The sequence below is a fragment of the Acipenser ruthenus genome, chromosome 35 (genome assembly GCF_902713425.1).
Source record: "Acipenser ruthenus chromosome 35, fAciRut3.2 maternal haplotype, whole genome shotgun sequence".
NCBI lineage: Eukaryota > Metazoa > Chordata > Actinopteri > Acipenseriformes > Acipenseridae > Acipenser > Acipenser ruthenus.
The window spans coordinates 2,908,062-2,920,304 of NC_081223.1; the positions used below are offsets into that span (position 1 = coordinate 2,908,062).

The 12,243-nt window shown below is 43.5% G+C and overlaps 1 protein-coding gene across 3 annotated transcripts in view; it reads right to left on the reverse strand.

Annotated features, from left to right (window-relative positions):
* Nucleotides 1-12,243, reverse strand: part of LOC117395512 (phosphatidylinositol 4-kinase beta) — a 51,039-nt gene that overhangs the window by 20,509 nt on the left and 18,287 nt on the right. For all 3 annotated transcript variants that reach the window (XM_059007348.1, XM_059007347.1, XM_059007346.1), the window contains exon 2: nt 10,635-11,527. In XM_059007348.1, the coding sequence (XP_058863331.1) occupies nt 10,635-11,492 (858 nt within the window). In that variant the 5' untranslated portion in view covers nt 11,493-11,527. The remainder of the gene's footprint in view (nt 1-10,634; nt 11,528-12,243) is intronic.

The window sequence follows — 12,243 nt, forward strand, 5'->3', positions numbered from 1 at the left end:
AAAAACTAAAGAGTCTTTACTAAACCGTGGTAAATGCCTGTAGTTCAATACCAACCCAGATAGCTATTGTAAGAAACAAAGATCATTCAGTATATAGGCTACTGTAGATCAGCATGATTTTAAAAATGGTAAATTCCTGTAGTGCACAACCATGCAAGACATATAATGAGAAAGAGATATAGTATATTGAACTAAAGTGATTTATCACGATTTAAAATCATATAAAGTGATTTAACTAAAGTGATTTATCACGATTTAAAATCTGTGAGGAAGAGAGATATACACATACTGTATGATCTCTCTTCCTCACAGATCTTATCCCTCAGTAATACTATATATTACTGCAAGGAATACAATTGTCACGTTTACGAAGAATATGTCATTTATGTCAACGTATTTTTTTTTTTATTCCCAACCTGAGAATACGACAATTCCTTCTAAAAAAAACTTTCGTCTGACTATTTGTGGTTAATTTTCTTGACCCTATCCTAATTTAAAAACCACAATCCTAAAAACCTTTTTTTTTTTTTTTTTTTTTTAACTCTCAGTGTAGGCCTACGTTTTGCCACATCTAAACTGTAGTAAAGTTACAGCTATACTAATATTAAAATGTAAAAATACGACCTTGTCATACTAATATTATGGATGCAGCATGTCATCAGATTATATTACTGAAACATTTTAATTTCGATTAAAGATTGACAACATTTTGACGTGTAAAATCATTTAATATATAAATAAATCTCCGCGATCACACATAAACTACATCAGATTGACATCGATGTTATAGAAACATAAAAAGACAGGGGTTTAAAACAGTTTACCATAGAAACAGTCGATCACACATAAACTACATCTGATTGACATTGATGTTATAGAAACATAAAAAGACAGGGGTTTAAAACAGTTTACCATAGAAATAGTCGATCACACATTTTGAAGTTTATATGAAGACAGTGGCACAAACACGCACCAACATACACAGTCTAGTACGATCAACACACACAGTCTAGTACGATCAACACACACAGTCTAGTACGATCAACACACACAGTCTAGTACGATCAACACACACAGTCTAGTACGATCAACACACACAGTCTAGTACAATCAACACACACAGTCTAGTACGATCAACACACACAGTCTAGTACGATCAACATACACAGTCTAGTACGATCAACATACACAGTCTAGTACGATCAACTTATTTCCTATGACACCGGCACACCAGCTCTCCAAACCGGGCTCCCAGATATTTATTTACTTATAATTTTATATTTTTTTTAAATGAGTCCTTTAATTCCTATTTTTTGAAATGGGGAAAAAACTCAAAAGTGCTTGAGAGATCTTGGGTCTGTTTTAATGATCTTAAACAGGGGCTGACCCAATTACTGTCACATTAAATCCCGCTAAATTGTCTCATTGCAGTCCAATGGATCTTTATGTTTTAATGTATTTAATGGTATTAATAAGAGACAATTAAGCAGTATCTGCCGACGTACTGATAAAATAACCCCCCTCAAAAAAGATACAACAATATGGTGTACAAAATGACATTCCCTCACCCATGCAGGACTCATTCCAGGGATGGAAATAAGACTCCTACTGCACAGCAGTCTCGACCATTCCAGGTTTTACTATGAGCTTGATTAGCCACAGTGTATAGGTAAGCTTAGGTGTGTCTTATTAAACTCACAGTAACAGACTTGTCAAGTCTCTCGCATTGGGCGTGAGACTCACACATTCGCATGCTATCACACGCTCACAGGCATTCCTAAGCTTATCTGACGCATTGTCAGTGCAGTACAGTATAGTGTGTGTATATAAATTATTTTTACTCAGGCGCTGCAAGAGACAATACAGTTCCGGGGCCTTAGAGCTTGGAATAACTCTAGAAAATAGTTTGAACACTAATTTGAAGAAAGTATAATAATGTGTGTTTTTATTTATTCCACACCTCATTGATGCAGTGGTTTCATTTGCATGGTAGTTTCTAGACCGTCATTTATAAATTCTGTGACGTGAATAGAAAATACATTAGAATTGAAGCTGTGTATTTGTCCCAATGCTAAACAAAACAATTGCGTTGCATGCTCGGTTTTGCCAAGATGGTAATACTGCTACAGCATCATAAAGAAAATACAGCTGCATAAGGATTATACCTTTCTACCACACAATATGTTCTTAAAAATCGCGTGAGAGAAGTAGCTTATGAACAGTAGGTACACAAGTTTCTTATTATGTATATTATTTAAGTCAAAGCTGCCAATTGTCCTGGGAATATATAAATCAAATTCTGTTTTTATGTAGCATGTGCCTGCAGACTGTATTACTGAGGGTTACATATGAATTCATTTAGCTGATTGAAGGGTTTCATATGCAGTATTAAGTAGTGTACATTTAAAAACAAACTATTAAGTGCTGGTTGGATTAAAAACTTGGACTATTGGATGTCACCAAGGACCAAAGATGAGAGTCCCTGTCTTAAGCAATGACCTAACACACACTGGAAAGTCTCTCTTTGGCCTTGAATCTCACTCTTTAGGACAGCTTACCCTTGGCATCTCTGTAGTATAACCAGGAACGGATCAAATGCAATGGGAGTCTTATTTCCATCCCTGCATGCCACTTCTTTTTTCTACAACCTTGAAAGTAATTTTAAAGTTTAAGCTCAGCAAGGTTCACAGCAACATCTACTCGAGCGCTGCAAGATGCATCTATAGTTCATCACAAGGACTGTTATTATTATTTATTATTATTTGTTTATTTAGCAGACGCCTTTATCAAAGGCGACTTACAAAGACTAGGGTGTGTGAACTACGCATCAGCTGCAGAGTCACTTACAATTACGTCCCACCAGAAAGACGGAGCACAAGGAGGTTAAGTGACTTGCTCAGGGTCACACAAGGAGTCAGTGGCTGAGGTGGGATTTGAACCGGGGACCTCCTGGTGTAAAGGGAAGAGAGAGGAGAACCCGATTGTTATAAGCGCACCTTCTAGTGCAAGCTTCCCTTTGCTACCTGAGAGCACTGCGGCTTACCAGATGCAATGAGCCCGAAGAGGTTTTATTTGCATTACAGGAAGGGCTGTGTAGAAGGTGACTAATGGAAAAAACACACAAAAAAACCCAATACTGGGCCAGTTTTGGACAGGACAGGACAGGACAGGACAGGACAGGACAGGACAGCGTGGCTTGGTTCTCAACACTGTGCATATATGGGAGCTTCAGTATTAGGGCCACAATTAGGACCACATTTTCTTGGTCCCTTAGTTGGCCTTAATAGAGGCCTCTGTATAGTAGAGATGGGAATAAGCCTCCCATTGTATAGCAGTTTGATCGATTCCTGGTTTTACTAGGAGTTTGTAATGAGAAATAGCTAAATATTGCTTTTTAATAATACATTTATCCTACTGCATCATAATATAGTATTTATGAGAAATGTAATCTAGTTTTTATTTTCACTCTCAATAATAAAACATTGTTGATGCATTATTACCTGTGTGACAGCGACTAGGACACTGCTTTCTGACTGCACCTCTCCATGTGATTATTACCTGTGTGATAGCGATTAGGACACTGCTTTCTGACTGCACCTCTCCATGTGATTATTAGCTGTGTGATAGCGACTAGGACACTGCTTTCTGACTGCACCTCTCCATGTGATTATTAGCTGTGTGATAGCGACTAGGACACTGCTTTCTGACTGCACCTCTCCATATGATTATTACCTGTGTGACAGCGACTAGGACACTGCTTTCTGACTGCACCTCTCCATGTGATTATTACCTGTGTGATAGCGACTAGGACACTGCTTTCTGACTGCACCTCTCCATGTGATTATTACCTGTGTGATAGCGACTAGGACACTGCTTTCTGACTGCACCTCTCCATGTGATTATTACCTGTGTGATAGCGACTAGGACACTGCTTTCTGACTGCACCTCTCCATGTGATTATTACCTGTGTGATAGCGACTAGGACACTGCTTTCTGACTGCACCTCTCCATGTGATTATTACCTGTGTGATAGCGACTAGGACACTGCTTTCTGACTGCACCTCTCCATGTGATTATTACCTGTGTGATAGCGACTAGGACACTGCTTTCTGACTGCACCTCTCCATGTGATTATTAGCTGTGTGATAGCGACTAGGACACTGCTTTCTGACTGCACCTCTCCATGTGATTATTACCTGTGTGATAGCGACTAGGACACTGCTTTCTGACTGCACCTCTCCATGTGATTATTACCTGTGTGACAGCGACTAGGACACTGCTTTCTGACTGCACCTCTCCATGTGATTATTACCTGTGTGATAGCGACTAGGACACTGCTTTCTGACTGCACCTCTCCATGTGATTATTACCTGTGTGATAGCGACTAGGACACTGCTTTCTGACTGCACCTCTCCATGTGATTATTACCTGTGTGATAGCGACTAGGACACTGCTTTCTGACTGCACCTCTCCATGTGATTATTAGCTGTGTGATAGCGACTAGGACACTGCTTTCTGACTGCACCTCTCCATGTGATTATTACCTGTGTGATAGCGACTAGGACACTGCTTTCTGACTGCACCTCTCCATGTGATTATTACCTGTGTGATAGCGACTAGGACACTGCTTTCTGACTGCACCTCTCCATGTGATTATTACCTGTGTGATAGCGACTAGGACACTGCTTTCTGACTGCACCTCTCCATGTGATTATTACCTGTGTGATAGCGACTAGGACACTGCTTTCTGACTGCACCTCTCCATGTGATTATTACCTGTGTGATAGCGACTAGGACGCTGCTTTCTGACTGCACCTCTCCATGTGATTATTACCTGTGTGATAGCGACTAGGACACTGCTTTCTGACTGCACCTCTCCATGTGATTATTACCTGTGTGACAGCGACTAGGACACTGCTTTCTGACTGCACCTCTCCATGTGATTATTACCTGTGTGATAGCGACTAGGACACTGCTTTCTGACTGCACCTCTCCATGTGATTATTACCTGTGTGATAGCGACTAGGACGCTGCTTTCTGACTGCACCTCTCCATGTGATTATTACCTGTGTGATAGCGACTAGGACGCTGCTTTCTGACTGCACCTCTCCATGTGATTATTAGCTGTGTGATAGCGATTAGGACACTGCTTTCTGACTGCACCTCTCCATGTGATTATTACCTGTGTGATAGCGACTAGGACACTGCTTTCTGACTGCACCTCTCCATGTGATTATTAGCTGTGTGATAGCGACTAGGACACTGCTTTCTGACTGCACCTCTCCATGTGATTATTACCTGTGTGATAGCGACTAGGACGCTGCTTTCTGACTGCACCTCTCCATGTGATTATTAGCTGTGTGATAGCGACTAGGACGCTGCTTTCTGACTGCACCTCTCCATGTGATTATTACCTGTGTGATAGCGACTAGGACACTGCTTTCTGACTGCACCTCTCCATGTGATTATTACCTGTGTGGTAGAGACTAGGACACTGCTTTCTGACTGCACCTCTCCATGTTTTCATTTTACCCCTAAGAGCAGGTTTCAGCAATGATGGCTGCCTACACTGGTACTACACTCAATGCCAGTCTAGGCAGTCAGAGTGGGGTAAAAGGGCAGCAAATACCACTAATCAACATGCTCGATACACGACCCACAACAATACACTATCCATTTAAAAGGCCCTGCTGTTTCTTAGTTTACAGTAGTGACAGTCTCGATGATTTTCTTCTGCGCTGATCACAAGCTCATCCTCAGCACTTCCACATGACAGGACGGGAAGGGGGCGGGTAAAGGTCACCAGGCGATCTAGAAAAGGGGCGGTCAGAGATCCCCAGGCGATCTAGAAAAGGGGCGGTCGGAGATCCCCAGGCGAACTAGAAAAGGGGCGGTCGATAGTCAAGAGACGGTCTAGAGACCAGAACCACACACAGCAGGAGAGGCACATCACCTTTAGGGTAAAAAAAGGAGTCCCTGCTTAAAACAACGGTTCCAACTTCTGTTTTTAAAAAGAACAGTATGGACACAGAGCCACTGCAGTGATCTGGCCTAGTTTCTAGCAGCAGGAGATCAAACCAATCTGAACTGTTCTAGTCAGAATCAAGCCAGTTGTGGAATAACAGGTACAGCAGTGTCTATCTATGGGGGGGGTAAACTGTGAATCCTACAATAAACAGGATTGTTGACCTTTGTGCTGCAGTTTTGCTTGTAGACCGCAGATGGAGCCCCAGTTTAATATTGGATACAGAGGAGTCTTAAGCTGAAATGAAACACAGCTCCCCACACTAGCCATGCAACCTTTATACAGAGATCTCTGTCCATTGAAGCACAGCGCAGCAGCTGGGATGAATGAAGTCACTGACAATTGTTGCCGTGGGGATGGGCAAGCACAAAGAGTGATGTCATCGAGAGAGGGCGAGAGAGATATGTGACACAGCAGAGTTCACAAGCCCGGAGCCAGTAATGGGGGAGGGGTGGAGCCACGTGGATAAGATCCTTTTGAGTTCACTGCTTCGTTTCTGCTGCTTAGAGACAGAGAGAAGAGCAGCTCTCTGCTCCTGGTGTTCAGGACTCTCCGGGACACACATTCCTTTAAATAGTGCCGATTCATTTACAGGAGCGCATCCCTACAGTTCTGACAAAGCTGTTCCCATCTATAACAGTGCTGCAGGATTGATACTGAATGCACACTGGAACCAGCACCACTGTACTCGCTCTGAAACTTTAGGGTGGCTCAATTTACAGAATAGAAGGCTCTCATTTTTTGTGTTTAGTCCATAAAGGTGTACACTGGAAATGCTCCAAGTTACCTTACATCTCTGTTAGAGACATGAAATTCTACCTGTTCAAATGATGTGCCTGCTTTTAAAACCCCTCAATGTAGATCCAATACAAGCCAGAGTGCCTTTGTATATCAAGCACCTCATCTTCAGAACTCCTTGCCTTCGAACAGAAAAACAGCCTTTTTAAATCACTCAAATATTTATTACAAATCTGACCAGAACTGTAAATCCTGTAAATATTGACTCTGGGCAGGATCGTGTCAATTGAAATTGTTTGACTTGGTTATGGTTTTATTTGTATAATGAATGTTTTTATGATTGTTTGGACTGTTTCTGTCCTGTTCGAATGACCTCTTGATTTTATAATGTTGTTTCTTGCCAATGACATGCATCTCAAGGGTTATAACCCCATTGGGAATGTGCAGGCTGCTGGCTGGGAGAAAGGTCTCCACTGTGGGTCTGCTGCACACCACTCTGCAGGAAGAAGCTGCACAATCTCTCAGCCCATTGGGAATGTGCAGGCTGCTGGCTGGGAGAAAGGTCTCCACTGTGGGTCTGCTGCACACCACTCTGCAGGAAGAAGCTGCAGAGCTTTGCAGCTTTTCTGTGGTTAAATGAGCCATGCAAAAATACATGCATTTTACTACGGGGGGGGGGGGGGGGGGGGGAGGAGGGAGACTGTAGCATAAAACAAGAGAACTAGCTGACTGAATAGCAGCAAAGACATTTAAGAACAGAAAAGGTTTAACCAGACTGCAAGAGGCTCTTCAGTACTGCATGTAGTGTAAACAATGTGAATGCTGTTTGAGAAAGAGGCCCTTCAGTACTGCATGACTATGCTTGTAGTTTAAACAATGTGAATGTTGTCTAACTATATCAGGACTTGCAACTTTTAAAACCCATTAAGAGCGTTGAATGGGAATTTGTCAATCTTATTACGTAGTGATCTTAGTATCGTTCTCGCATTGTCACACTCAGAGTGTGATCTTCGTATCGTCAGTGCATCGTCACACCCAGAGTGTGATCTTAGTATTGTCACATCCAGAGTACGATCTTAGTATCGTCACATTCAGAGTGCGATCTTAGTATCGTCACATCCAGAGTGCGATCTTAGTATCGTCACATCCAGAGTGCGATCTTAGTATCGTCACATCCAGAGTGCGATCTTAGTATCGTCACATCCAGAGTGCGATCTTAGTATCGTCACATCCAGAGTGCGATCTTAGTATCGTCACATCCAGAGTGCGATCTTAGTATCGTCACATCCAGAGTGCGATCTTAGTATCGTCACATCCAGAGTGCGATCTTAGTATCGTCACATCCAGAGTGCGATCTTAGTATCGTCACATCCAGAGTGCGATCTTAGTATCGTCACATCCAGAGTGCGATCTTAGTATCGTCACATCCAGAGTGCGATCTTAGTATCGTCACATCCAGAGTGCGATCTTAGTATCGTCACATCCAGAGTGCGATCTTAGTATCGTCACATCCAGAGTGCGATCTTAGTATCGTCACATCCAGAGTGCGATCTTAGTATCGTCACATCCAGAGTGCGATCTTAGTATCGTCACATCCAGAGTGCGATCTTAGTATCGTCACATCCAGAGTACGATCTTAGTATCGTCACATCCAGAGTACGATCTTAGTATCGTCACATCCAGAGTACGATCTTAGTATCGTCACATCCAGAGTACGATCTTAGTATCGTCACATCCAGTGTGATCTTAGTATCGTCACATCCAGAGTGTGATCTTAGTATCGTCACATCCAGAGTGTGATCTTAGTATCGTCACATCCAGAGTGTGATCTTAGTATCGTCAGTGCATCGTCACACCCAGAGTGTGATCTTAGTATCGTCACATCCAGAGTGTGATCTTAGTATCGTTAGTGCATCGTCACACCAAGCAGATAGACATCCTTGCTTGCAAATCGCTAGTGAGTGACTACACGCACAGTTTCTGAGATTCTATATGCTCTGCAATACTATAGTTATAAAGCTAGATCCTCAATTATAGCCCCTATAAGACTGGGGTCATACACAAGGAAGACTTGCCGGTATCTGTTACTTCCTCATTGATTAGCATTGTGTATTCGGTGGCTCCACAGTTGCAGAGTGGGTTAAAGTGATGAAAGAAGTCATTGTAGCAGATGGGATGTCCTAGTTGTGGCACTGAATGCAGTCTCTAGATTTCCAAACAGCAACTTCTCTGAAGGAATAGGAGGTGATCGTCACGCATCCCTTCAGAATGATTTCAACACCTTGCCGAGTCGTCACGAGGCTACCCTTGGGGGCCCTGTCGACAGTGTTATGGCAGGTATTGTTTTATAGGGGTAAAACTATACAGACCAACTGAAGCGGACAGCTACACACAGACACACACACACACACACAGACAGACACATTCTCTTGTGGAGGTCATGTTGCTTTCCCAAAATACATATTCTTATTGCTCGTCAGCACAGCGGTTGATTTTCACTCTGACCCCAAAGCCAATATTATTCTTACAAGGTTTTAATTTAAAAGTAAGTATTTTTAAATTGGATTGTGGGGTACATCTTAGTAATATTTTCTACTGACCCCAGCTCTGGGGCTGTTGCTGAATACTTGCACGTAACTCTTACTCAGTTTCTGTAGGTTTAATGGATCTCATGACCACATTCATTAACAGATTAGCGGGACAACTCTGTTTACATTCACATGTTTTGTGAAATCATATTAAATCAATATAATGAAGAGCTACAGTGATTCCATCCCAAAAATCCCATCCCATGCTGGTCTTCAAGTAGCACTGGAATAACCAGGTGTATCAGTACCACAGACCGCACACTGTACAGGAGCCAGGACTGTGAACAAGCAGCTCGCACACATGAACACAGTGTAGAAAAGTACATTCAACATTGAGCCCTCCTAGATATAGCCTAGAACAGCTCAGCGCTGTGTACACACTGCAGGGGTGAAACTCACACCAGCCCTGCAGCCAGTCCTGGGTTCAGAACTACCTTCATTCAAGTGTTATTTAATCTCTATCCAAGTGGAGCACATAACGGCATGCATTCTATTTATATATTTATTCATATCTACGTATACAGATACGTTCATCTATATACATATCTCTGCATCTAGATCTATTTTTATTACACCCTTAATTCCATTGTCAACACACTGGATGTACTGCTTTGCAAACACCACCGATCACACACACAGAGCTCAGCATCTACATTACCATACAAATTCCCAAGCAAATTTTCTATGCTTAGCACCTGGCTGACACTAAGCAGCGTAGACAGTGACTCGCATACAGGAACTGGCTTCAAATCAATTCACTGCACACACTCGCCAGTGTTTCAAATCAATTCACTGCACTCACACACTTGTCAGTGGTTCACTAGTGTGACCCAGGCACAGTGCTTCTCAAACTGGGGGTAGCAGAAAGTATGAGAGACTGAGTCAACTGTACACATGAACTTATACAATATATCTGTATATCTTAAACAGGGACCAGGCCAGTGTCACTATAGTCCCAACTAGAAAAGGTTTGAGACCCACTGCCTCTTTGTGTGCGGTTACACCCTACATGACATATCCCACTGTAATAGAGCTATGTATCGTGATACAAGACCAAAAGCACAGCACAGCTCACTGCAGATCACCAAGTGGTTCTTGAATGAAGAATAAGTGTGTTTTATAGTTAGTATGGATACATACTCTCCTCCTGTCCTTTAAATGACCTTTTGATCTTGCTACAAGTAGCACATCAGAACAATGCCATGTATTGTGATGCATTAGTGCTGCACCCTGATGACAATGCCATGTAGTGCGGCACCCTGCCCCCCCTGTGGAATGGTTACCTCGTCCTGATTCTCCACTTTGGGGTTGCTGGCTGTCCTCTTCAGGTTGCTGCTCAGGCTGGTGCTGGCGGTGGCGTCGGACTTGGACCTCTGGTGCGTGCGCTTGGAGGGGGAGAGGCTGTGCTCGGCGCCGGGGCCCACGGGGGGTAGCAGCTCCCTCCTGCGCTGGGCCGGCTTCAGCTCGTCGGACAGGATGACCTTGCGCAGCTTGGTCCCGCGCGAGTGCCGCTGTGTGGAGATGTGCATGTCGGAGGAGAAGGCGCCCAGCAGCCAGGCACACTGCAGGGAGAAGTTGATGCTCTGCCGGCAGCGGTACACCACGTAGGGTTTGATGGCGTCGCCCACGTCTTCGTCCATGTGGATGTACATGTTGAGCAGCTGCGGCAGGTAGGAGTCCACCTCGTCGTGGCGGAAGCTGAAGAGCCGGTTGCCGATGTAGGCCTGCACGCCCGGCTCCTTCGAGTTGTACAGGTAGGAGATGGCCATGGAGATGTCGAACAGCTTGGACTCGAAGAGCCGCAGGAGCCACGACTGCTTGGCCGAATTGTTCTTCTGCCGGCGGCGCGCGCTCTTCACCGTGTTGCGGGGCCCGGCCAGCGCTACTTCCTCCTCGCTGATTTCGGGCGGGGGGCCTGCGTTGTCAGTATCGCCGTTGACCAGCTCCGGCTCCTCCTCTTCCGAGACGCCGCCGTGGATCTGCCGGACCTTCTCCAGCACTTCCTGGCAGGCTCTCTTGGCCACCTCGGGGTCGATGACCAGGCCCAGCTCCCCCACCCCCTCGGAGATCACGTCTAGGGGAGGGGAGCCCTGCGGCTGGCTGGCTTCGCCGGGGGCGGGCTCTGCATCCGAGTCGCCCATAGCAACGGCTGCGTCAGCGAATGGGAAACAGGGAGCTGAAATGAGGAGGAGAGAAGCCGTTAGGACTGCAGGACAATATCTTCATCTGAAAGCTTTGGGATTCCTTTTATAAAAGTGACATCAGGAAGTGCATTTTAAAAGCACTGAAACAAGCAGGATGGACATAAAAATGTAAACCTTTTAACCACTGTCATAAATTAGGACAATATAGGTTAGCCTTCGTGTTTAGAAATATTTAAAGAAAAAAGACTCACATGGGCTTTATTAAGTTTATAAGTAGGGTCCTGTGAAATTATTCTTATTTTTTATAATTTCACAAATTTCATTTCATTACAGATAAACATTAATAAAGCAATTCAAATAGATGTGTATCAATAATACTGTAGTATAAATCATGTTTTAACTACATACATCATTTTTCTTAAACATTTTCTGCTTTTTTTATAACATTGACAAAAACAGACCTTGCACAGAAAAATTAAATTACCATAATTCCTCATGATCGTCAGTAACGATAACGTACAGTCCCTCACTAACTGCCCATTTACAGTAAATACAGCCCATGCCCGCTATACAAAGACAATTATATAAAAAATAAAATGAAACTGGAATTGCATTTCAAGCTTGGGGAGGTATACAAGTATAACAGTACAGCAAGCTTGGGCTTTCTCAGTATTTAAACACCAAGCAAAGCAGATTCGTTCATTCAAATCCATTCAAAACCAAAACAGCATTTGCTCCAGTGCAAAGT